Source organism: Armigeres subalbatus, chromosome 3, assembly GCF_024139115.2.
Source record: "Armigeres subalbatus isolate Guangzhou_Male chromosome 3, GZ_Asu_2, whole genome shotgun sequence".
Taxonomy (NCBI): Eukaryota; Metazoa; Arthropoda; class Insecta; order Diptera; family Culicidae; genus Armigeres; species Armigeres subalbatus.
The window spans coordinates 287240637-287267693 of record NC_085141.1 but is presented as its reverse complement, the minus strand read 5'-3'; the positions used below and the strand labels follow the sequence as shown (position 1 = coordinate 287267693).

The window sequence follows — 27057 nt, the reverse complement described above, 5'->3', positions numbered from 1 at the left end:
GGGATCGAGAGTTATGGCCAAAATACAAATTCATACGAAGAAATCGCGTAAAAAATGTCACTCATTTTTCGGGCACTTATCCTCAACCGATTTGCTTGCATTCGACGCAGAATCCTGTACCAATGTTTCCTATTTGAAATTGGCCAGATCGGACTATGGGATCGAGAGTTATGGCCAAAATACAAAATCATACGAAAAAATCGTGTAAAAAATGTTACTCATTTTTCAGGCACTCTTCCTCAACCGATTTGCTCGCATTAAATTTCATTCGACGCAGAATGTCTCATATTTTCTTATTGAAAATTGTCCAGATCGGACTATGGGCTTAGATGTTCTGGTCAAATTACTATTTATTGTGAAAAAGAGTTCAAAAAAGTCTAGCTCACTTTTTTAGCACTTAGACTTCATCTATTCCCCAAGCAACACAAGTTCAACAAATCTGGTTGCAGTAACCATATAGTAACTGAATCCAGTCGTATATAAGTTACTGTGATTGATGTGCAATATGTGTGCTTCTCAGGTCGCTCGCAAAAGATTGCATTCGACGCAGAATCTTGTCCCATTGTTTCCTATAGAAACTTGGCCGGATCGTACAATTGGGTCAAAAGTTAAGACGAAAATACTAATTTTAAAACTACAAAATTAAATCCCATTTTTTTCTCTTATGCTCATCCGATTTGTTTGCAACAAATTGCGTTTGGCGAGAATTTTTTTATGCATATAAACAAATATGAAAAATAAGACCAATCCACATGTTGGTGTTATTTGAGATTTTTCCAAACCTTTTGAACGAACGAGAAAGGCACCATCACCGCTAGGTGGATTAATCTGGGTTTTTTAATACTAATTTGAGCCACCCTAACGTAGGTGCAAATAATGGTCTCAATTAAACGTTTCTCGATACTCCACAACCATACTCGGACGCCAGAGGAGGATTATGTTGTTGTCAATGTTAATGTTTCAGTTTTACATTCGCTGCTTTTGATGTTTATAAAACAATTTTGTCAGAAAATGTTCTGGTTGATCTTTGAGAGTTTTGTCCAAAAATTACTTCAGAGAAAATGTTTTAGAATATCTTATGAAAATAATTATTTCCTTCACAAGAGCTCTCTCGATAGCTTTTATCCTGAAGCTACTCGGTGGCTGTTTAGTCGATTTTTTTCAAAAGCTCCGCTCCAAAAATTTGGTAGATTGTAAGGGTTATAGATTGTATGGATCATAGATTGGAGGGTTTCATAGAAATAATATGCCAAAGAATTTTCAAACATGTTTCCACGAGTTCTTCAAAAAACTCGATCTGATGTTGCTTTTTTTTCAAGTTCGTTTATTCGGTAGGCTCCGGCGTGTATAACACTTTTCGACGCCATGGTTCTTTGTGATATATACAATCAATATCATTCTATTATACGGTTAATAAGAGAGGGGTAGGAGCCAGCGTACTCGTGGTGACTCGAGGTTAGTTTACAATATTCAAGGATGGACGGGGCTAAGGATTTGGGATAAGCAAATTTCAGCTTCTCATCCGGGCATTTGGCGTCAGTGACGATGTGTCGTCGTGCTCGAGAAATGGTTCGACTGGGATGGCAAGAGCTATGGAACTCTACGGAACAAAAAGGCAGAGACTAAACAAAAAAACCCAGATTAATACACCTAGCAGTGATGATGCCTTTCTCGTGCATTATAAAATATATTGAAAGAATCACATTAGAAAGGTCAAAAAAGCTCTTTAGCAGAATAGATCACAAGGGGGGACCCTTGGGAAAAAACAATGATTTTTCAATAATTCCGAAATGCAATGTCCGATCGAGCCAATTTTCAATAGCAAATAATGGGACTGCATTCCCCGTCGAATGCAACTTGTTGCGAGTAAATCGGATAATGCTAAGTTCCAAAAAGTGTGTCTACAAAATTTGTACACATACACACATACACACACACACACACACACACACACACATACATACATACACACATACAGACATCACCTCAATTCGTCGAGCTGAGTCGATCGGTATATAAAAATCGGCCCTCCGGGCCTCCTATCAAAATTTTGTTTTTGAAGCAATATTATAGCCTTTACGTACACTTAGTGTACGAGAAAGGCAAAAACTTTGAAGAAAGAAAAAAAAAAATAAGCTGTTAGATTTTGATGTCAGAAGCACAAAGAAAACTATAAATGGCCTGCATATAGACAACATCACGATCTCCCAAAACACCTCGAACTTCCCTGAAGGGTTGTTTACCTCGTGCCACAAGGGTATCCAATAATTGCTCTTGCTTCGCAACTACATAAGTTGCTATCGACAATGTTTATTCTGTACAGATGTGCATTTAGTGAATAGTGATTAGACATAAGTCTCGACATCACGCGAATGAAGCCTCGACTTAAGTCCTCACCTCTGAACAACGCTCGCGCAGAAACTTTTGGAAGTATAGAAAATAACCACCGTGGCAAGTTCGTTGTGTGTCCAATTTCTTTGCCAACTTGGAATGGAATGGAATGGACTAATGGAAAAAACTTGTTGCTCGAGAATTGTTTATCATAAACCTCATCTTCCTGTGCGCCCACCTTTGCCAGCGAGTCTGCCTTCTCATTGCCGTAGATTGAGCAGTGAGATGGGACCCAAACAAAGGTAATCTTGAATGATCTTTCGACCAAAACACGCATCTTTTCTCTTATGTTTGTAAGAAAGTAAGATGCGTGCTTAACATGTTTCATCGAATCTGATGTTGCTTGTTAAGTTTCATTGCTTGTTGTAGTTGTCTGACATCTAGTTGAACTTTCTATAAATGAAACAATGCTGGAATTTTAAGACCATTGATTTACTTTTGGCAAACAACTAAAAATCGGTAAATTAAATGGAGTAGGTGTAGCTCCCCTTAGCATTTAAGACTAGTTAGGCCACTTCTTCACAAATGCGATCTAATTTTTTGGATATTTTTCCATGGGGTCATTGCTTCATTTAAGCCATTGCTTCATTAGGCCACAATCGCCAAAAATTAAACGACCGAAGTGTATTCAGACCAAAATATTTAAAATATTGCAGTGGTTAGAATTTTTTCCTGGGCTTATTGTAAGTGCTGCATGAATTTATGTGTACTTGTAGGGATTGAATTCTCGATTATCTGGAAGATCAGTCCGAGTCTTTTTTTAAAGGCTTAGCTTTAGCTTGGTTGACTGTACCCATCGTAGTTGCTAGTCGTGATTGCCCGAGAAGCAACAAATAATGCACAGCTCACCAATTGAATAGTTTTCTCGGGACTAGAAAGCTATTCTCACTGTACATGCTTCGGAGTTTCTTTAATTCAAGACCAATAACGATGCCGGCCACGTTCTCGTAAGACCGTCAGACCGATTCGATATCTTAACTACTTCGCGACGACTAAAACGCGCACTGCACAATGCTTGCTCGATGGCTACTTTCTTACTGGAGAAACACGACTGGACAAGAAATAAATTTTGACTTTCTCAGCCCGAGTCTTTTTTTAGAAGTCCATAAACTCCCCAAAGAGTGAATAAGAATTCTTACTCTGTAAGTATACTTGAGACCCAATGGAGGTTTGTCGATGTCCACGAAAATACCTAATCTGTGAGATTTTTCTAACGGAATTAGAAGGCTTTCTAGAAGCTTCCACGATTGTTGGGGAAGAGTTCAAAAGTCATGTCAAAAGATACAAAATTGCACACAAATTTTCAGAAAGATAATAAAAACTTCAACGATTTTTTTTATTTTTTTATTTCTTTATTAAAGAGGCTTGCAGCCCAAGGCTGGCTCACCTCTGCCAAGACTTCAACGATTTGATAAAGTTTGATTACCGTCAGTATCCTTGGAGGTCTATTTGAACCCCAGGAAGTCCGTGAGAATTCTCAATGGTGTATGAAGGCACCAGAAAGTTTATAATAGGGGTATACACTTAACGGCGTAGGTCGCTGCGTATCTGATTATAGAAATGTTTCACACTCAATCACAAGGGACATATTTCAAATCGCCTATGAAACATTTCCATAAACAGATACACAGCAACCTACGCCGTTAAGTGAATCCCCCTAATATAATTTGGGGTCAATTTTGGAAATATGTGGATTATTGAAACCTTTCAGGAATTCTGCTCATTTACTTGAATCTTTGTGAACGACCAGATGTACATACGATACTCCACAAATCCTTAAGGACAAGCATCTCGGAATCCAAAACAAAATTCACTCGCGTTTTCAAGGGCACACCACTTAATATGAAAGCATCGCACAACTGTCATTTTTATTATTCCACGCATGCTGCGACGCAGCAAAGCTGAAATAATAAAAACAAAAGTTGTTCGCTGCCTCCGTATTGAGTGGTGTGCCCTTGAAAACGTTAGTGAATTTAGTTTTGGATTCTGTGATGCTTGTCCTTAATGTTCTGCTTCTAGAAGTGATTAGGCTTCCAGTAACTCAGGAACTCAAAATGGAATTCAAGGATTCATACATGCAGAGATGTTCATATGCTTCTAGGAATTGAAAAAAAAAAAACATTTTTATATCTGGAATTTGAGAAATGAGAGTCGACACCCTGAGTCACCTCGCCACATTTCACTATTGAAGGGAGCATCGGAATAAGGAAAGATGGAGGAATGGAAGAATAATACAATTGGGTTCTAGATGGAAAAAAGTTCGTTGTTATGAAAAACGACAACAAAACAAATGTCATTTTGTGTTTTTTATGCGTAAGTTAATGCTCAAAGTTGGTAAGCCTAGAAATCAGACATCTTGTACGCGTACAAAAAGGATGAGATTGAGCATAGAGCACATAATCTTTAGCGAGCGAGTCTCACGAAGCTTGTGTACCTTACATGAAAGTTGATGAGTCGCAATGAAACATCTCAATGCGATCAGCTCATGCGCTGCTTGCCATGGCAAACCTTAGCAAACAACGGCGAAGATTCGTAAAACAACTTGGGCGGGAAATTTTCATTCAATAATATCGTCGCCTAAGTAACGCCAGCTATGCATTCCTGGCGCGTGAGATGAGTCTAATGAGACTTACATTGAGACACGCTCACTCAGTTATTTTTTGCACGCGTGCCAACTTCTATTGTCGCACCGAATCGATGCTACGTGAGCTTGTGCGAGAATTAAAATACTCTGCTAGAAATTTGAGCATATATTGACATAGGGAGAGTGAATACTGACCAAAATATGCAGATGTAGATGTAGAAGGTAAAAAAGGTATGTGGATAGTAGGGATCGAGAAAATTATTGAGAGGGAGGGTAATCGAGATATAGAACATCAAGGAGAGTCGACTGTATTTCCTGTAGAAATTTAGAGGTATTTCCGGGGGAAATTCAAAAGTGTTTCCTGTGACCACGGTGCCCCGGTAGACCGTTATTATAAAATAAAAATGTCCATCAAAACCAAGTACATGGCTCGATTCCTGTGGTAATTCTGCACCTCTGGACCAATTTTTAAAAAAATCCCTAGGAGGAATCTCGAGAAATCTTGATTTGAAGTTTTCAATTGAGAAATTTCAAAAGAATCTATATTTTAATTCAATAATTTCCCCAAAATACCTTCAAAGGCGTCCAAAAAGTGGTCCAAGTTGTTTTCAACCAGTTTGCATTTGTTGCCTTTCTTTCTCTTCATTGGCATTACATCCCCCACTGGGACATTGCCGCCTCGCAGCACTTCCACAGTGTTCATTAAGCACTTCCACAGTTATTAACTGCGAGGTTTCTAAGCCAAGTTACCATTTCTGCATTCGTACATCATGAGGCTAACACGATGATACTTTTATGCCCAGGGAAGTCGAGACAATATCCAATCCGAAAATTGTCTAGACCGGCACCGGGAATCGAACCCAGCCACCCTCAGCAAGGTCTTGCTTTGTACGCGCGCATCTTACCGCACGGCTAAGGAGGGCCCCATTGTTGCCTTTATTACAATTATAAATTTTGCTGATTAAGCTGATTAAGCTCACCAAACTGACTTAGGTATGTTTTTTGTATGGCTTGAAACCGTCTATCTTCAAGAATGCTACCTCTTGTTCAGAACCATTCTAGAATTCACGTGCAGGCTGCAGATTATTTGTTGAATGCCATTCAGATTAAAGTTTGTATTTTTTTTATTGTATTCACAAATGTATTCGAGCATCAGAAGTAAAGATTGGAGTACGGAAGAAATTGATGAAAAAACCAACAGCTTAAAGAATTGTTTAAAGTAGTGTAGTTGTTTAGCATTATATAACAGGTTAGATCTTCGTCAGATGCTGTAACAATTGAATTGACGGAGCTTTATCAAATTCTGAGATTTCCCCGCAAAAGGATCATCGGACTGGTAATGACTCCAAAGATGGCGGTAAGGAAAAGCTACGATTTTTAAGAGTGAGCTCGGCATATAGAATGAGATCTCGAGAACCAAGGAAAACATCAGGAAAAATGCACAAGAGAAAGAATGAATTTTACAAGCTTAGTGCATATTCTTTTGGGTTTTCGGTTACGACGAAGATAAAATATTCAATTTTTGAACTTTTAAAAACACTTTAATAAAGAAACAAAATGAACCTTTTCTTATCTCCGCCACTACACATCTAGTTCGGAATTGTTAATACGATTTTAAAGTTGCTCGAGAAGCGCCATGTTGAGTAAATTTATGGGTGAACCAAGTACAGATGAGGCATCAACAAATTGCATAGAGTTCACTAGAATCCCAATCTTTCGGATTACGTCACGGTAGGTTACTCTGCTTAAACATTTTAAACAACAATTTTCAAATTAATATTACAATCAGCAGGTACTGAATGATTTAAAAAAAGTGTACGCAAGATACAACTCTTCGAAACTCGAGCATGGTTTTGAGGAAGCAATTGAAGGCTTTGCTAGCAGCTGGAAAAAGCCTCAGTTCCATATATTGAATTATCATGTTTCAGAGTTCTGTAGAGGTACCGTAAAATGTCTTGGCTTACATATCAAACATGCTTTATCTAGTCCGTTGATTAGAACTTTGACAAGATTTGGCAGCAAAGATCGGTTAATAGGTGCTGTGATCGAGTATAACAGCTTCTAACTACTATTATTCTACACAAACTCTAGTCTTACTTCTCTTCATTATGAACATAAACGCTAAATTGAAATTAATTTTTACCTTTCATTCTATTAAACATGGAAAGCAACACTTATACTAAACTCGAGAAAGTTAGCCATACAAAAACATAATTAAGTCAGTTTTTTAAGATAAGTCAGTTGTAAATATTTATGGTTCTAATAACGGCAACGCAGACGCTTCGATCGAATAGAGTTCGCCGCCGTATCAAACTGACTATCTACAAAACGCTTATAAGACCGGTAGTTCTCTACGGACACGAGACCTGGACGATGATCGTGGAGGACCAACGCGCACTGGGAGTTTTCGAAAGGAAAGTGTTGCGTACCATCTATGGTGGGTTGCAGATGGCGGACGGTACGTGGAGGAGGCGAATGAACCACGAGTTGCATCAGCTGTTGGGAGAACCATCCATCGTTCACACCGCGAAAATCGGAAGACTGCGGTGGGCCGGGCACGTAGCCAGAATGTCGGACAGTAATCCGGTGAAAATGGTTCTCGACAACGATCCGACGGGAACAAGAAGGCGAGGTGCACAGCGGGCAAGGTGGATCGATCAGGTGGAGGACGACTTGCGGACCCTCCGCAGACTGCGTGGTTGGCGAAGTGCAGCCATGAACCGAGCTGAGTGGAGAAGTCTTTTATGTGCAGCACAGGCCACTCCGGCCTTAGTCTGATGATAAATAACGGCAACGCGTGCTTAGGGCCATCTTTGGCGTTGTGCAAGAGAATGGTGTGTGGCAGCGAAGGATGAAACAAGAGCTCGCCCAGCTCTACGGCGAACCAAGTACCCAAGTACCCAAGTAGCTTAAGCTGGAAGGGTGCGATGGGCAGGGCATATTTCAAGAATGCTGGACAGCAACCCTGCAAAGCTGGTGGTTACTTCCGACCCGGCAGGTACAAGAAGGACATCTATCTAGGTGGATAAATCAGGGTTTTTGGTGATACATATTTTTAGATTCTTATTTGGATTCTTTTGAAATTTCTTAACTAAAAACATCAAATCAAGATTTCTCGAGATTCCTCCTAGGGATTTTTTTAAAAATTGGTCCAGAGGTGCAGAATTACCACAGGAATCGTACTTAGTTTCGATGGACATTTTTATTTTATAATAACGGTCTACCGGGGCACCGTGGTGACATCTTCAAGAAGAGATGTGCGCGTGCGCCGCGCCGTTACAATTATCGACCCCACTCGTGCCACATCACTTTTTCTGATTTTTTTTTCGAGAAATTCTTTTGAGTTTCCCCTGGAGCTTTTTCCGAGTTCTCCTGAGATTTTTTTCCTCAATTTTCGCCTTAAGTTTTCCCTTGAATTTTACTGGATTTTTTTTTTCGAAATTTGCCATAATCCCAACACACACTAAAACTAATTGCATTATTATATATTTGTCGTTATTGTTGCCACTTTTCATACATCAGGTTTTTGTGGATTTTCTTCGTGAAGTTAACCAGTTCTTTCGCTGAAATGGAAAACCATTATCGATAAAAAATCCACAAACATGGTTAAAAGCGACCTTGGTAAACATCAATTCATCTAGCAACTCGGTGCCCTGTAATTTGCTTGCTTCTCAATGGCAACGGCATTAAATCAATTGTAATTCTTCACAGTCAGCTTTCTCTTCCATTCAATATTCGTTCATATAATTATACTCACGTTAAACTTAACTCTACCGGCGGCCATTGCCGATACAATTGTAAAGAAGTGTCGGAAGGTCACCTCAACGGAACAGCCCCAATTTAATTACTGTTGCGAAAAATCACATTTCATTTGCGCGCACACGTTTGTGTCTTCTCGGATGAGATTTCGGCGCAAAAAGCATTTGGATGAATCAGCATAGTATTCGTTGCCTTAAGTTAAACAACAATTGCTATTTGCCAATATAAGCGTTAACGAAGCGGGCAAAGCCATCATTTTTGCTGTTACCCAATAGTCAGGGATTGTACGGTTTGCTCGGCACCAAAGACGATTCAGCATTTATTGGTTGACTGCTTCTTATTCATCCACCAGTTCTTCCGAAGAAGACTAAATCGTAGAAAGATAACTCGTTTTAGATTGAATGTTTTCATAGCGTTGGCGCTTAATTTTTTTATGGATTATAGTTTTTCATGAAGTATCATAAGAACACCATCATCATTGCTCCGGATTGCCACGGAACAGTTATGCACTCCCCGATGGTATCCTACGGCTGGACTGGAGCATACCCCAGTGAAGCAGTAAGTCGCCTACACCTTAGTTAGCCCAGTCAGTGAGGGGAGCAGCGGTTCTTCGATTGTGCAAATGCGAAAGAGCAAACGAGCATGAAATTTTATGTAGCATGCTCAACGCTCTTACTTGAGCATGGTCTTCTTCTTCGTTATCTTCTTTTGCCAATGTTTCTGGTATTGCACCGGAATTTTCCCCTCCCGTTTTGGTTTGGATCCGATTGCACTACAGTGAGCAGAGCCCGCTATTTCTGGGTGCGGGGTCATTCGCTAAAGTTGTCGAACAACTACGAACGACATTCGCCGGAAAGTTTATCCACGAGGCATGGCACTGGTTGGTCTTCCATAGGATTGATTCTGTTGCTTTGTGTAACCATAAAAATACAGGTATTTACCCGATGTGTAATGATCCCAGCTGGAAAGGCATCGGCAGTTTATAATGATCTGCGTTTGTGGAATGCTCGTTTCCATGAAAAATGCTTCCCCAGGCACTGGAGCATTCCTTGTTTCAGCTACATTTTAATTACTGCATTTTAATTAGCAGTACAAATCTAGGTTGATGAACACAAATAGATCGCCTCAGATAGTTTTTTTAATCTAAAAATTACAGTTTCTTCTGACCTAAAACTTGTACCACTTGATAGTTAATAGCAAATCTTTGAAAGTAATTAGTCATCTCTCATGGAAAATAAGTCAGATGTATTAAATTAAGAACTAAATAGGTCAATAAAAATTCTGTTACAATATTTCAAAATCAATATCTATATTCTCAAAAGAAGTTCTTGGAAAATTAGATAAAATAATGCCAATGATGTTACAACACGGTTCTGCACATTGTTATGTTTTCTCCGTATGAATAGAAGTAAGGGATAACGATTCGACTTTTGATAGGACACAAGCTGAGCTAACAAGAGTTATCCCCTCGGTATTTCTATATAACCTTTCATAGTCATATATTTGTTTCATTAAAATTTATGTTGTGCAATGAGAAAAATGCAAGATACGAATAGGAACACGGCAGGTATTTCCGTCCATCGTCGTAAGGGCTAAAACCAACGAAAGCAACGTCCATTTGCTAGAACTCCACTATAGCAGAACGTTTCTACTGAGCTTACGATTTGTTACGCATGAGTTTGGCAAAAAAGAGTCTCTTTTATTGGTTTTCGAGACTACGACGAAAAGATGCCTTAACCCTTCTGCCAATGAAGTAAATCCAACAACAAAACTTCAAATTTATTTTTAGTTATTTTCCCGCTTCAATCCGATTGTTTATTTTCTTTTCAGTCATTGTCTTTCATCGGTTTGTTTGGGCAAGGAATTTCGCATGTTTTAGTTTCCATTTTGCACTCTACTCTTTTTGTTTGTGCAAATAAATCAACATTCATTTAACCGATCTGTACCTCGTCGTCGTCATCGTTGCCACCGCCGCAACTGTTGGTAGCTATTCCTGTATTACGAATCTCTGTTCAATGGTAAACAATTCCGACGGTGGAAAGTTGATTGAACTCTTTTTTTCCCCGGTGCAGTGTCGTGATTGCGCTCCAGTGGCTTTTCCGACTGAATTGATTTACATTCGCGATTCGCTATGCTAAGGGGCGTTTACTAGTGTTGAACGGTATTTTTTCTACTCTAGAATCTAGAACTATGAGGTATGCTCCACATAACTCCATTTCTTGGAATGCGAGTTATAATTAGTAATAAAACCAGTTATTTCTCACTGCTTGGCCGACTTCTCGGTTTTTGCTGTTCGCATCTAGTGGAAATATAGTTTATCGGGCCATTTTATCACTACTCTTGGATGTACACAATAACTCATTATTGGGTATCATATTTCTAAAATTTCCCAAAAAATTATTGATTAATGATTTCCAATGCACAAAAAGCGCTTGATGGTTCAACATCAGGATATAAAAGTTGATCATGTATATTTTAATTTTGATTGATGGTACTTACAAGGAATGCAACACTAAATGGAAAAATGTCTTTTTAATACTTAGTATCATCACTGATTGACAAAGGTAAACTAGTTATTGGCTAAAAGCCACCATAAAAAAGAGATAAAATAGTCCTGTTTGTAAACATGGTTGGTTCTAAAATATGACGGCTGCATTAACGATCTTTCGTCGTAATCGGTGTGGTTGTTTTCCGTTCGATGTTATGCAATTCTTGCCTCGAAATTGTGACTTCAAATTTTCCATTTTTTACTATAGAACGCTAACCGTCCGTAACGAAAGCATTCCACCCGTCGTCGTCGCGTCATCGTTCCACACCGAGCTCGAGCAGCAGCAGCAGTTTGTTTGTATTTCATGGATATTTATACTCGAATGGGCAGCCCAATGAGACAGTCAAAAGTGATGTAAATCCGCACATTAGGTGACCGTGATACATTTCTGTCTGAATGGATATGAATAAATATCGATCGAGTTGAACTCGGTGAAATGCATACAATCGCCGGCCGAGTTTCCTGCCATGGTAATCAATTGGCCTTGCCACAGTACAGCCAGCAGTCAGTCGTCGGTGGTTACGCCCATGAAATCGAAACCGTTTCAGTGAAGTCAAACAATTCACCGATTACGCCCACTTCTGCATATTGGATATTTACCGTACTAGGTCCGACGAGTCGAAGTGTGAATTGTAAGCTAATCATCCGGCAGTGATTAATTTAGATAGGATCTCTGTTCTTTTTCGTGCAGCGCGATTTCTTTGCGCAGAGCGTAGCATTTATTCACAGCTTATTTCTTCTCGACACCCTTAACCCAGACTTTATTTATTACTCTAATGATATATGCATAACAGCTCATGACGGATGAAGATTTTTATGCACTGATTATGCTGGAACAGTAAGTGCTTATCTGGATGGCTTAGTTTGCCGCATCATTTAGTCGAAGAAAGAAAATCTTTGATGTTCAAGTGAACTGTTAAAACTGACAGTTGAACCAGATGTTTGTTTTATTTCTGCTATTGTGTTATTCTTAAACGTTTATAATGTCTCGCGCATTATTTCTCTCTCCGAATGCAACTGGTTTACGAACATTTGGAGAAAGTTTTTCTGCTTCTATGGCTCTACATTCCAACTGAAACTTGGCCTGCTTTTCTACTTAGTATTCTATTAGCGTTTAATAATTGAAATCTTTTCTATACCCGCGTCCCCCGAGTCCCCAAGCAGGTCCTATCAAAGCGACCGTGTGCCGCTCAAAGCGCACTAGCCTAGTCCTGGTGTTGGGTGGGACTTTAAACAAATTTGTCCCGACTGATCGAGCGTCTGTCCACCAAGGAGGTGCGGCTCCAACAGTGTCTGTTCTGGCATCCAGCGGCTGACTATGAAATGCTATTCCCCGGAAGCTATACCTAAGATGACAGCCCCATCCCGGTGGATAGGGAACCTTGGGCCAACAACCTACTGTTCCCGAAACATCAATTTGTTCGAGAATCCGATAATGAAAGAATATGGACTGATTTTACGGCGACGACCCTTAGCGCGAAACAACGGACACGAATAGGAACGTTTTAACCCTAGCCCAGCAAGTTAAATTAGCACAACTTGCCAATGAGGCACGCCGCATGAAGCTTAAGATCCTGGGACTGAGTGAAGTCCGTTGGCCAAACTTTGGAGAACACAGAACGCTCTTCCCTCATCGACCGGTTCACAAGGTCACGTGGGTCTCCCGTGACGGCTTTACAGAAAATGAAAATGAAAATGGAAACGGAGCCTTCTGAATGTACGGAATAAACGTAGTGCCGATATCGCGTCTGATCATCACCTCCTCATCGGCGAAATACGCCTGCGCATTGTGCGGATTCGTCGGCAGGAGGAAAGAGTTGGACGACGTTTCAACACACACCGACTGGAAGATGCCACGGTGAAACGGTCCTTCGTTGAAGAACTGGAGACGCGTGCTGCCGATATTCCGGAAGGTGGCAGCGTGGAAGACCAATGGACCGCCATCGAGAATGCCTTCATCGCCACCAGCGAGAACAATCTGGGCGAACTACGCACCCAGAGAAAACAATGGATCAGCGATGAGACCTGGAGGAAGATAGAGGAGCGAAGAGCAGCCAAAGCCGTGATAGAGCGATCGAAAACCAGAAGAGCCAAAGTCTTAGCCCGTCAACGACACGCGGCTGTTGAGATGAAAGTAAAACGCTCATGTCGACGGGACAAGCGAGCGTGGGCAGACTCTGACCGACGAAGGAGAGAGAGAGCCGCTGCAACCGGGCACATTCGCCTCCTCTACGATATCTCACGACGCTTAAGCGGGGCGAAGATGAATGCAACGATGCCTGTGAAAGACGCGAATGATCAGTTATTGACCGACCCAACTGACCAGCTGAAACGCTGGTTCGAGCACTTCGAACAACTTTTTCAAGTGCTGACCAGGCCATCACCACCTCGGCATGATCTGCCTAGGATCCGACGTATAACACGCGTCAATACCGAAGCTCCATCATTGCTAGAGATTCAAACAGCCATTCAAAGCATGAAATCGAATAAAACCCCAGGGGTCGACCGCATATCAGCCGAGATGCTCAAAGCTGACCCCATGACATCCGCTCAACCAATGCATCGTTTATTTCGTAATATCTGGGACACCGCAACTTTCCCGGTCGCAAGGTATCTTAGTGAAGGTGCCCAAAAAGGGTGACCTGACTGTATGCGATAACTGGCGAGGCATTATGTTGCTGTGTACCGTTCTCAAAGTTCTGTGCAAAATTATCCTAGCCCGGATTCAGGAGAAGATCGATGCGACTCTTCGGCGGCAGCAAGCCGGATTCCGTGCCGGAAGCTCATGTGTGAACCATATTGTCACGCTCCGCATCATTCTGGAGCAGGTCAACGAATTCCAAGAGTCCCTTTACTTAGTATTCGTTGACTACGAAAAAGCTTTCGACCGTCTCAATCACGAGAATATGTGGGGCGCCCTGAGACGCAAGGGGGTTCCTTAGAAAATCATCGGCCTCATCGAAGCACAATACGAGGCCTTTTCATGTAGAGTGCTGCACAATGGGGTCCTGTCCGACCCTATCCGGGTCGTAGCTGGTGTGAGGCAAGGATGTAATCTATCCTTGTTACTGTTTCTCATCGTAATCGATGAGATTCTGGTAGATGCGATTGACCGTGAACCAAACCGCGGGCTGTTATGGCAGCCTATAACCATGGAGCACCTAAACGACTTCGAATTGGCTGATGACGTTGCACTCCTCGCGCAACGGTGCTCTGATATGCAGAGTAAGCTCAACGACCTTGCCGAGCGCTCCTCCTAGGCAGGTTTAGTCATCAACGTCAACAAAACAAAATCGTTGGATGTAAACACGGTGACTCCTTCCAGTTTCACAGTAGCCGGGCAACCAGTGGAGAATGTTGAAAGCTTCCAATATCTTGGAAGCCAAATGGCGTCAGACGGCGGTACCAAGATCGACATAGGCACACGGATCAAGAAAGCAAGGGCTGCCTTTGGGAGTTTAAGAAATATCTGGAAAAACAGGCAGATAAGTGAACGCACCAAAATACGAATTTTCAACTCTAACGTGAAATCTGTGCTGTTATACGCTAGCGAAACATGGTGTCTATCAGTGGAGAACACTCAACGGCTGCAGGTGTTCATTAACAGATGCCTGCGGTATATAATTCGGGCCTGGTGGCCTCACAACTGGATCTCAAACAACGAGCTCCATCGTCGTTGTCACCATAGGCCGATAGCAACAGAAATTCGGGATCGGTAGTGGGGTTGGGTCGGCCACACTCTACGTAGGGGCGGAAACGAAATCTTTAAACAAGCATTAGACTGGAACCCAGGGGGACATTGCAGCAGAGGCAGACCCAGAGGCTCATGGCGGCGAAGCCTCAATAAAGAAATAAAAGAAGTCGACCAAAATCTTACCTGGCAACAGGTTAAAGCGATAGCCGAGCAACGCTCTTCCCATTGCTTAAAAGCATATGTCCATATTTTTTCATATGCCGAGCACAGAGCTGTGCGTAACTCGTCGGATTTCAGTTCAGGGATTTATTTTCAAATATTTTTAGTAAAATTCAAGGTTGTTATCGATCATTTAGTAGTTTGTCAATAACACATTCCAAAGGCTAAATTTTAAAATGTGTTGTATTGTGAACTTCAAGTGCGATGGTTTTTATACAACTCTGTATAAAAGTTCGTTCTTTAAATTTCACTAATAACGGAGCTATAGCGCCAGTAGCAGTAACTTATACTAAACGATTGAAATTTTATCATCATTTAGTATGAGTTACTGCAACTGGCGCCTTAATTCCGTTAATAGTGGAAATCAAACATCGACCTGAGTTGTAAAAAAACCTTCGCACTAGACACACATTCATGAATCTTATTTTTATCTAGATGAGTTAAAACTTACCTAGATAAGTGTTATCTTTTGATAGGAACGAGTTAGAGCAAAACTTTCTTCTACAAAGTGGTTTGTTTTGACATTTTGGAACTATGCTTCATAGACACCTATGCTCTATAACCTTTGTAGATGGCGCTGTACGTTATTTCCTTGGAAACAGCGATAAAATGGTTTTCTTCTCATTTTTTTCGCGTTAAACTTCTGGTAAAAGTTTTTTGAGGTATGCTTTCAAAGAAGAATGATAATAAAGCTGATCGTGGGATGTTACCAAGGATTTTAAAAGCTTTAGTAGTGAATTTCTTGAAATTAGGTAAGAAAACGCTGTTTAGAAAAATATAAATAACTTACGAATGGGCAGATGGCGGCAGCTGAAATTTAGTCTGAACATAGTTCAAACTTAAATCTTTGATATCGGGAAGAAAAAAAAGTGGAGACATGTGGAGCTTTTTGTCTACCATTATTCCAAATCTGGTATTAATATGCATTAAAAATCAACATATTACAGAAATTCAGAATGAAACGAATTTACGATAGGTATCTCCGAATTCTGCAATATTTGGTAGAATCGTTCCCTTCCAAAAAAATTTACTTGTTTTTCGTTCCGTCACTAGAAGGGTGATCTAAAATATCGATGAATTTGAAAAATCATTTCTTTTAGCATTTTTCGAAATGGAATCAAGTCAAAAAAATTATTCTCTCAGTTTTACATATTGTTTTGAAAAAAAAAAAATAGAAATGTTGAGCAATCCGTTTTGAAAATACATTTTTTGAGAGATACATTTTTTGAGTCATTGATAACAAACACCGGTACACAATTCATATATCACACGAATATGGAGACGCATGGTTGCCCCCCATGTTGTTTATATGGCGAATCAATTACTTTATTTTGTGAAAATGCTATCTCCAGATTAGCTCGCCAGATATCTCTATTTCTATATAATATGTGAAGTTGGGAAACTAAATTTCATGGCTATTGATTGAAAATCGGACCATTATTTCAAAAGTTAGGCTAAATAGTTGTTTTTTGGAAAAAACGATGATTTTTTTAAATCACCCTATCCGAAATTAGTCACTCTAGTTTTCAGGTGAATTCATTGTAAACATTTCAGAAACCAATTCACTCATGACTGCAAAGCATCAACATCAATATTCTCCACTTAGACCGGTGAGGTACTGCCTAAAAATAGGTTTTGAATGTTTGTTTTGGTCACGCAAAAACGTTGAAAATTACCGATTATTCGGTTATTATTTAGTGTTTTGTTTAAAGAAAAACAAAATTCTTCAATTGATTCATTTTTTAAATTTTTATTGAGATGGAAGCCGGCTAAATTTTCCGCCGGATAGTGATCCCTATGCTATGGCATTGTAAATGCTGGGTCCTTGGGCTTTCACCCAGCACTTCTATTCCTAGCTCCCCGTCGTGGTGATGCCGGGATCCGAGCAACCTTTGGGAAGATCAGGGGTGGCATTGCGCACCTCGATTCGAAACGAGCAAACCATGCAAACTGTCATACGAAATAGCTAACGAAAGGAGATGCGCAATGAGGCCCCAGGTAACCAACCCCTGTGGAAACTATGGTCGTATGCTAGAAGGGAATGGGGGGTTGCTCCTCTCAGGAGGTGTGAATCTAATCGAGCATCTGTTCCTCAAGTTAGGAGCGTTAAGGCCGGCTGATCATCGTCCGAATACCAGCAAAGGACTCTAAGCAAACCCGTGACCAACATTCCCAACCAAGAGCGTGCACTGCAAAGCAGACGTTATTGAATGTGACTGGCGTTCGAGTCCTGATCCATCCTGGAACTTTTTCGGAAATGAGGCACCAAAAAACAATTTTCCGGAATTCTGCAAATAAACAGAAATTTGTGTATTGTTCCCGGAAGTTGGCCCTTACCAATCGACCCTTTACCATCAGGTTTAAATCGTTGAATATTGCCCGAAGGATTCAGCGGCAGGAACAGGAAGGTGTTGATAGGCTGCACAGCAAAGAGCCAGCAAAAACACTTGACATAGATAAGAGAAAAATCTAATTTCAAATAAAAAACATAACGTCATCGTCAAATACTCATTCAATACAAATAGTAGGAGGTTAAGGGTTCGAGTCCCTCCACGACACGTGGATTCTTTCTCGAAAATTTCATATCAATTTGTCCATTTCGAAACATGTGCTGTACATATGCACAGTAGAGTGATTCAATTTTTGACTTTTTTATCCCCCGATGCTTAAGGGATTGCATTTGCCATTTCAATAATCCTCCTAAATTTTTAGCTAATTTGGATGTAATTTGAGTGAGCACGTGCAGTTTACAGTTTGTATGAAAATTACTATGAAAACAATAACTTTTATGCAAAACCGTTCCACAACGCTTCCCATCAAGCTCTAAAAACATATGAGTGCATCGGAAACATAGAAAATTTTACAAGGAAACAGGTCGTCTTTGTTGCGAAACGTGTGAATACTAAATCGTGGGAAATTAAATTTAACACGTAAAAGAATAACATCAATATCAATAATGAGCATTTTTGTTTTCTTTATAACTTAGCTTCCAAACGACAAATCGCTTCGCAACAACTGCCTTCCAGCTTACGAAGTATTCTACACTGAGGAAACTGGACGTATGATTTCCAATCAAACGCCTTATGAAAATTTGCCACAAGGAATCGGTATGAATTTCAATATGTTGCCTTATGAATGATGATTTACATTTAAAAAAAAGTAAAGTGCGGCAGACTGGGTTCGAACCATGGACGTCGGGATCGGGAGGCCGATATGTAGACCACACGCCCATCGACGCTTGAAGACTTGGGAAGGTAACTGCATATAAAAAGCACTGTTGGTGGAATATTCAGACGAAGCTTCATAAGGCGCCAGTTATGAATTTCGCTAGTCCAGTTCGCTGAGTGTATGTAGTCAATGTGTTGATTATACATGAATACTCATGGGTCACCTCACGGAACTTTTTTTTTTTGACGTAGGACTTACGTCTCTCTTCACTATACCGGGTGTCAATTCAATATTTCTAATTCGACCGCGTTACGCTGTGTTGAAAGATTTTGAATGATAATAGCGTTTGTCCCAGTTTGACCATATGGCCCGTTTACATATGAGCTAGTTCTAGCAGACAATGCACTATACGACAATACTAGCACGAAATTAGCATAATGTAAACGCTTATTAGCGAGGACAATTCCTGTTTACATTGTGCTAATATCGCGCTAGTATTGTCGGATAGTCCATTGTCCGCTAGAACTAGCTCATATGTAAACGGGCCATTATCAGGGCCAAGAGAGTTAAAATAATTTTCGCAATAGGGTGGCATTCGTCACTGGTTCGTCGCATGCTGCATTAAGGCAATTCGCATCCCGCTGGTTCCATTGAAGAAACAGCACACGTCAAGCGGATACGCTGCATGAAGACAGCTTTGGTTTTGCGCTCCACCCAGGAGCACCCAGCATCAGCCTTACAGTCCGTTGCAACATGACGCAACAGATGGAGATAGAAAATGTATTTCTTTGAAGCAAACGGTTCTTCTGAGAGCCACTGATATATATAGGGTAAATCACTACTTGGGCCTATGGACCCGATTCCCGGCTCACTGCACAGAAAACTAAAGATTTATACTTTTTGGAAGCCGTAGGCTTATGATTGATAATTTTAAAAAAAGTCTCCCGTTTATTTCGCACAATACTAAATATTTTTTAATCATTTATTTCACTCCTAATTGGTCCAATTATAGAAAACAAAAATGTAGATTTCGAACATTCGCTCTCCGTTGCTGCACCACTGAGCCGAAGTGAATCTTTCCACTTTTACAAAACAGTATTTTCATATAAACACCTACCTGGAAATCGCCACAGTACTCGATACAATCATTGGTTGAAGCTGTTAATCACCACACAATAATTCTAAACTCACGCACTTTCATCTTTTCTAGTTGTTCGTTTCACTAGAACTAATATAAACATATTAGAATACATTTAAAAATGTATCCTCAAACCAAAAAAAAATCACCTCGGCATAAGAACTTCTAGCCGCACCGTGCTGTTAAAAGGCCAGGATTTTTTAGTATGAAAAAAATCCTTCATCGTTCATAGGAAAACTATCTAATACGTTGACGCTATCATGTTATTTATAATTCTCTCGATTACAAAAAGTGAAAAAAATATAGTTTTTAAGCGTTTGGAAGTAATTTGAATGAGCGAATATATCTTTTCAGCCAAATAAAAATTATTTTAAATAATAACATCTGGCATCATGTCGACGTTAAACGTGCATATTTTTGTTTACGTCCCATTTTCTACCGTCCCGAGAGAGAATGAGAGTAAGATGTTGAGAGATTGAGCGAAATTTTGCTTAGGCCGGGAACTAGTTTGGAAGTGGGCCGGATTTGAAATCGCTATGACTGAAATTAGTGCTGGACATCGTTTATTTAAATCAAATAAAAGCCTTTTCAAACAATGTTTACCAAGAAAAGCTATTTTTAAGCAGAAGTTAACCCCATTGCAGTATTGCACGGCCCACGAAATTGAGGAAAAAATGCTTCCTGTCATAAATATCAATTAAATAATGCAGTCGTATGCATGTTAGGCCGGGAATGGGGTAAGAAACCCTAATATCAAAGTTTTAAATACCCTCCGCGTTAGAAAATGTACTTGGGTGTCAAATCCAATTTTCTAGAGATAAAATGTTAAACGCGAATAGCAGATTTTCAAGATTTTTTATAACCGTGACATAACAAGAACTGTGACCGCGAAGTGGACGAAAAACCCAGATTAATCCACCTAGCGTTGGTGATGCCTTTCTCGCAATTAGTTAAGACACCAACCTCATATGGGGCCTTTATGGTTCGGTGTACCATTTTCTTCATAACTTTTAAACGCAATGACCGATCGTTATCAAATTCAATAGTGATCAACAAGGCTTTGTCCTCTGTCGAATAAAACTTGTTGCGAGAAAATCGGTTAAGGATTACTATACAAAAAGTTGTCTAATGTTTTTTTTTAGCTTTTGTGCACACACATTAGGGTGGCTCAAATTAGTATGGGAAAAACTTTTTTCAATTTTTTGATGGGCCGCCCTCTTATTCGGTTCTATTTGATGCCCTGATGCTCTGGACAAAATTTCAGCCAAATCGGTAAATGTTTGGGTGGTGCTAAACCCGTTGGAAGTTTATATGCAAAAATGTATGCAGAAACATCCAAAAACTGTAAATTGCAGTTGGACGGCACAACTTACGAAGAAGAACTACGATACTCATTCAGATTATGAAGAATTTAATACAGAATTTTATGCAGAAAACCGCGAGAAGATTAGAGTTTGCCCGGCTTAGTTATTAGCATTTCTCTGAAGCGCGGTTTGAGCAAATTTCGTTTCTTTTACCTTTGAAAAGAAATAAATTCACCCCTACAACACTCCAGTAAAATGCTAATATCTTTGCCTAATAAACTCGAATCTTCTCGCGGTTTTCAGCATAACATGCTGTATTTAATTCTATAAGAACTGAATGAGTATCATTGTTCTTGATCGTAAATTGTGCCGTCCAACTGCAAATCACTGTTTTTGGATGTTTCTGCATACATTTTTCCATATAAACTTTCAACGAGTTTAGCACTGCCCAAACGTTGACCGATTTGGCTGAAATTTTGTCCAGAGCATCAGGGCAACAAATAGAACCGAATAAGAGGGCGGCCCATCAAAAAATTTGAAAAAGTGTTTTTTGAGCCACCTTAACACACATACACACATACATACACACATACATACACACGGACAGACAGACATGTGCTCAGCTCGTCGAGCTGAGTCGATTGGTATATAACACTATGGGTCTCAGAGGCTTCTATAAAAAGTTCGTTTTCGGAGTGAAATGATAGCCTTTCGGTACAACTTTGTTGTGCGAGAAAGGCAAAACTAGACTTGACCATGCCTTTAAAGACACTTAATATGTCCAAATTTCTCACATAATCTAATTTAGATAAATAAATCGGTGATAACAGCCCAAACATTATTATGTAACAGTTTTCGTGAGCAATTTAAAAAATATATTTCAAAATGAAAAGCTATCAATCGATTTATATAGAAAAACATTGTTTGATACTGTTCGCGCACAAAGCGAACGTGACTGAATGTTCTCCCACCGGACTGCCAATCCTAAATTTTCCGCACATCCCACCTGAACAGCAATTCTTAGCTCGATTGCCTGGCTTGTGGCCTGTACCGTGCGAAAAGTCCCGTTAGGAAATAGACGTCAGCAGCGAGCAACAAGAGAAAGAAGAAGAAGCCCATCACGAACGCGTCGATGATGATGACGCTTTGGCTGACAAAGGAACGGGATACAAGACGCTCACTGATTGGCCGACCAATCGGGAAGCAAAGACGATTCAAAATTAAGTATAAAAGAAAAGTGCATTCGCTTACAGAGCATTCAGTCCTTCTTATTAGTTGGACCAAGCCGAAACAAACAGCCTTTTTCAAGGCTATAAGAGTTAAATAATTTCCTTATTCAGTCGATATCGCATGGACTCGGAGGCCCTTCAGTCGAAGCTGCGAATGAGCTGCTGCTGGGTCTGACGAGAAGGCATAAAATAGCGCAACGTGATTTTTTTTCCTTTCATTCTGACCGGGACAAGCCAAGTAACAGTAATATCGATTCGACAGCATTCACACCTTTTAGCAAGGCAGCATCGTCCATACTATCCACTTTTTCGGCCCGGCAGAGTCGAGGCCAACATCAGCCGAAGCATAGCAATCAGTACAGCAGTAGAAGAAGTTCCAGAAGCAGTCCACCCCACAGACCCGACACCGCAGCAATGCCGAGCAGATACCGGCAACAGCAGCAGAGTCGAGCCTAGGCCGGCTGGCATAATGCTCGCAATTGGTCACCGGTTCATCGGTCGGCAGTTCGTATCCCGCTGGTTCCATCTGGAGAAACAACACACGTCGGCACATACCTACACTGCATGAAGACAGCTTTGGTTTCGCGCTTCACCCGGAGCACCCAACATTAGTTTTACAATCCACTGCAACGTGACGCAACAGATGGACATAGAAAATGTTTATTTTCAAAGCATGCGGTTCTTCTGAGAGCCATTGATAGACTTACTAAAGAGTTCTTAAAAATTATAAAATAATCTAGAGATAAAATGTTATACGCAAATAGCAGATTTTCAAGATTTTTTCATAACCGTTAGATAACAAGAACTGTGACATATAATGAAATAAATCACAAAAAATTTCACTATTAGATGAAAAATCGATTGAGAGCTTTTCTTTTTGAGATATTTTTTCCTATATTGCTCATGAAAATTGTTATAATAATTTTTGGGCTGTTATCGCCGATTTTCTATACAAATTAGGTGACGTGAGAGATTTGGATATATTATACATATTTAAAGGCATGGTCAAGTCAAGTCCTACGTCTACTTCGCGGTTATGTCACAGACATTACCCACTGTTCGTTTTTTTATTCCTTTCTTTATTTGGTAGGCACTCTGTGTTTCTTAACCGCTACTGTGCCGAGATCTACTGTGGTATTCTGCTGTACAGAATCCACACAGAATCTATTTTTAGATTTCCATTATTCATTATTGTTGTCGTTGCCAGTCCATTTTATCGTGAGTCCATTGTGTCCGTTTGTCCATGTCGTGTATCCAATGATCGCCTCCGAGAAGAACAAGTTGTCAGTTGTCATCAGGCAGCCGTGACGGTAAGGCGCGTCTCCCAAACGCCACCGTATGGGCTGTGGATCTGACAACTGACGAGGGTTTAGTGGAGGGGTTGGGAATCGAACACATGACCATCCGCTTGTAAGGCGAACGTGTAGCCAACTACGCTACGGAACCCCCAACCTCACGGAACTGTATTTCACATAAGGGTCGATTTTCACAGTAATTTCCATAGAAACTTTAAATGACGTGTGCACAATCAAATTACATCCAAATTTGCTAAAAATGTAGGAGGATTATTGAAATGGCAAATGCAATCGTTTGAGCATCGGGGGGCAAAAAAGTCAAAATTTGAATCATTCTAATGCACAGCCAAGATATTTAACAAAAAAAATGGTTTTCGTACGGCCGAGTTGCCGAATAATACGCAATTAATTGTCAAATACTTAAAAATAGGCAAAAAGAAACGAGAATTATCGCTAATTTTTACCGATATTTATAATAGAAAACATCCATTACCTAATGTTAGGTAAAATAAAAACCTATCTTTAGGTAATCAATCTCAAAGCGTGTATGCTTTGATGAAAATGTAGCCCATGGGCTACAAGCTCTTTTTCTTTGTTCAAAGAAAAAAAATCCGAAAATGCTAAGGATCGCATTGTTCACAGAGTTATCATGTTTTCCATCAGTTCCGAAAACTCATAGTGTCATATACAAATCGACTCAACTCGACAAACTGAGGTGATGTCTGTGTGTGCGTGTGTGTATGTATGCATGTGTTCTAAAAAACATTGATTTTTTGGAACTCATCCTTAACCGATTTGCTCCCGATAAGTTGCATTCGACGGGTTTTTTTTATTAGTGTTTTGGAGATCTACAATATTTGGGGTAGCTATATTTTGTCAAAGCGTAAATATCTCGTTTTTTATGGTTATAGTATTTCAAGAGTGTTGAATAGCTTCTTCATTTTTGTTGTTGTCCTCACTTGTGACTTTGTTATGCCATTGTTACCATTTTTGCATGCAGTATATCATGAGCCTGACTTGATATTTTTATCACCCATGAAGTCGAGAGAATTCCAATTTGAAAATTGTCAAGCCGAACCGACAATCAAGCCCATGCAACTTCAGTGTTGTCTTGTTTTGTAGTCGAGCATTTTACCGCTATGCTAATAAGTTTCCCAGAATGCTTATTAATACCATTATTTGAATGATAAAAAAGTGGGACCATAACCTCTCTCAATTAGTATTTAAAACTCTTTTCATTCATATTTTTGAGCAAGCAAACTGACAAGAATGATTATATAACTTCAAAATGTTTAAATAAAGCACAACTACTTTCACCAGTCACTGCAACGCCAAGTTGCTCGTGCCCCCAATACTATTACCTAATACATGCTACTTATTGATGGATATTGCATTGCACTTGTGGGTTGCAATCGCCTCAACAAAAAAAAGGAAACGACAAAGGAGAGGTTCCTAATGTCCTACCAGGTAACCCATTTCTCAGTAGCCAAACAGCGCTCTCTTCGAGCAAACATAGTAAACAACCCGCGTCGAGGTATTTTCCCCGGCTCCTGGGAAAACCCTGATAGCAGTCCGTAATCTTTGCTTTGTGCTTTTCCACACGCCAATGTGCAATTTCTCCAATTACCCCACAGTCGTCGCCACCTTCACCGGTTTTCTGCACCAATGACTTTGGTGGACTTCTCCGGCTGTTATGATTTGATAGTGATCTTTTCGCTGGTTGTGGATAAATTTGTGTCACTGGTTGCAGTAATCGTTTACAAAAGAATTTTCCCCAAGACTTATTGCAGCATCTTTGTTGATGAACATAATGGTACGTGTATATGATATTTATTTTGCTTTAATGATTACTCTCACCCACGTAGCGTTTTTAATCGGCATACTGTGTGAGCAGTGTAATTGCGCTGCTTGGAAAAGCGTCAAACAAACGACGAGTTATCATTTGATAACAGAAAAGGAAAGTGCTTTAACTTATATCAGTGGATTCTAATTTCTTTTTCTGTCGTCTTTTTCAGATTCCACTAACGGGATGATGGCACCATCCCCCTCCAAGAGTTCCAAAACACAACATCCGTCGTTTATAATAACGGCGGACTCGGTGGACTCTAGTCCGGTTCCGTCCAGTCCGCCCAGTACAGGTGAGTTTTTTTCGTAACGATGTATTGTTTAAATAGAAAATGGGCAAACTTTCATAAATTACATCATACAAAAAGTGTAGGAGAAGCTTAGCGTGATGACTCATAATTAGAGGACGTTCCCATATTAGGATATTGAACCCGTCAACTTAGATATTCAATGACATAAACAAACTAAAACCCAGCAATAAGTCCCAAATAACCAATTGAAAATGTCTTATCCGTTGTTTTGATTACCGCACGCAAATTTGGAGAAAGCCGCACTTTATTTCAAGCACGCCATCTCCTGCAAATCTCCATATCCGAAGAAATGATGGATTAAGTCCGCCGGATTTCACTTTCATGCAACTTACCTGATGCAATCAAATCATTTACGTACGAAAAGATAAGCTTCTGTGATTGTACACGCTCGTTGTTGGTTTTAATACGCGCTGCGCTGTAATTGCGGGGAGTCATTTGTGTTCACTCTCGCTGACCGCGAATTTGATCGAAGGGAAGATTTTATCACAGTCGCTGCCAGCTACCGTCAATGTGGTGGAGATGCTCACGAGTGGACCGCTGATCATGGGACGTACCCAACAGTGAACGATACGCTAGCTCTACGCTATTATGCATACCGCAGTAGACTGATTCGCTTTTTTATTTCTCTTGTGGAGAACACAAAAAAATTACCATTCAAGCGATGCACCGAATAGTCATGCTTGGGCTTTAATAAACAATCGACCTCAAATATTCATAGAAACAAAATATCAGTTTTATATTTCTGAACCAGACTAAACTGCACTGTTGTTGAGTATTATTTCACGGATCAGTCAAGCTTCATTTTTTGCGGTGAAAAGTGAAAATCAAAACAAAACGAAACTTGTTGGACCTTGAAATGTAAGTGTATGGCAGTTGAGTCGAGCCAAATGAATGCTTTCGGTGCTTTGATTGAACTGTTGTTGAATGCAATAAAGTAGAGTGGTCGTCGCGATTTTCTTCTAGACCATCGAATATGGCTTCCCCGTATACGAAGAAAAGAGCCATGCATCGATTTAAAATTGCAATCAATAAACCCCTAATTAGGGTTCATGTTATTGCTCGAAGAAAGAATTGGAATCAGGGCGAAGCTATTATCACATTAATAAACCATCAAGGTTAATGCATATGACAATATGACGTTCGTTTGTTTGGCGTGCTGTGTGTGTGATGTACATGTTTCCTGGTGCTTGTCAGTACTAATAAAAAAAGTACAATGGAAAACTTGTAGGGAAATGGAAATGAAGTGAATGACGATAAATACCTATGTACCTACGTATATTACTGCTGGAAGGTAGGAGCTTAGAAGAGTAAATATGTAGGTCAGGGTTCTTGGTGCATAGAATGTGTCTTTGTTTGATACTAATATCACGACTACAACCGGTTTAGGTGTTTCGGTAAAGTCTTCACTATTCTTGGCTACCATATCACATTCGGCATTGAAAGTTTTTTTTTTAATTTTTTTTTGCATTATTTAAAATAAAGAGACCAGAATTTTCTTGGGCAAATCTGGGACACAAAATTGTTGTTCTTCTCTGGTTCTACATTCCAACTGAACCTTGGTCTGCCTTTTCA

The 27057-nt window shown here is 40.1% G+C and overlaps 1 protein-coding gene across 4 annotated transcripts in view; it reads left to right on the top strand.

Moving 5' to 3' along the window:
- The window catches only part of LOC134224745 (rab11 family-interacting protein 4B), a 330754-nt gene that overhangs the window by 88339 nt on the left and 215358 nt on the right, over positions 1-27057 (top strand). For all 4 annotated transcript variants that reach the window (XM_062704294.1, XM_062704293.1, XM_062704292.1 and 1 more), the window contains exon 3: positions 25345-25467. In XM_062704294.1, coding sequence (XP_062560278.1) covers positions 25359-25467 — 109 coding nt within the window. In that variant the 5' untranslated portion in view covers positions 25345-25358. The remainder of the gene's footprint in view (positions 1-25344; positions 25468-27057) is intronic.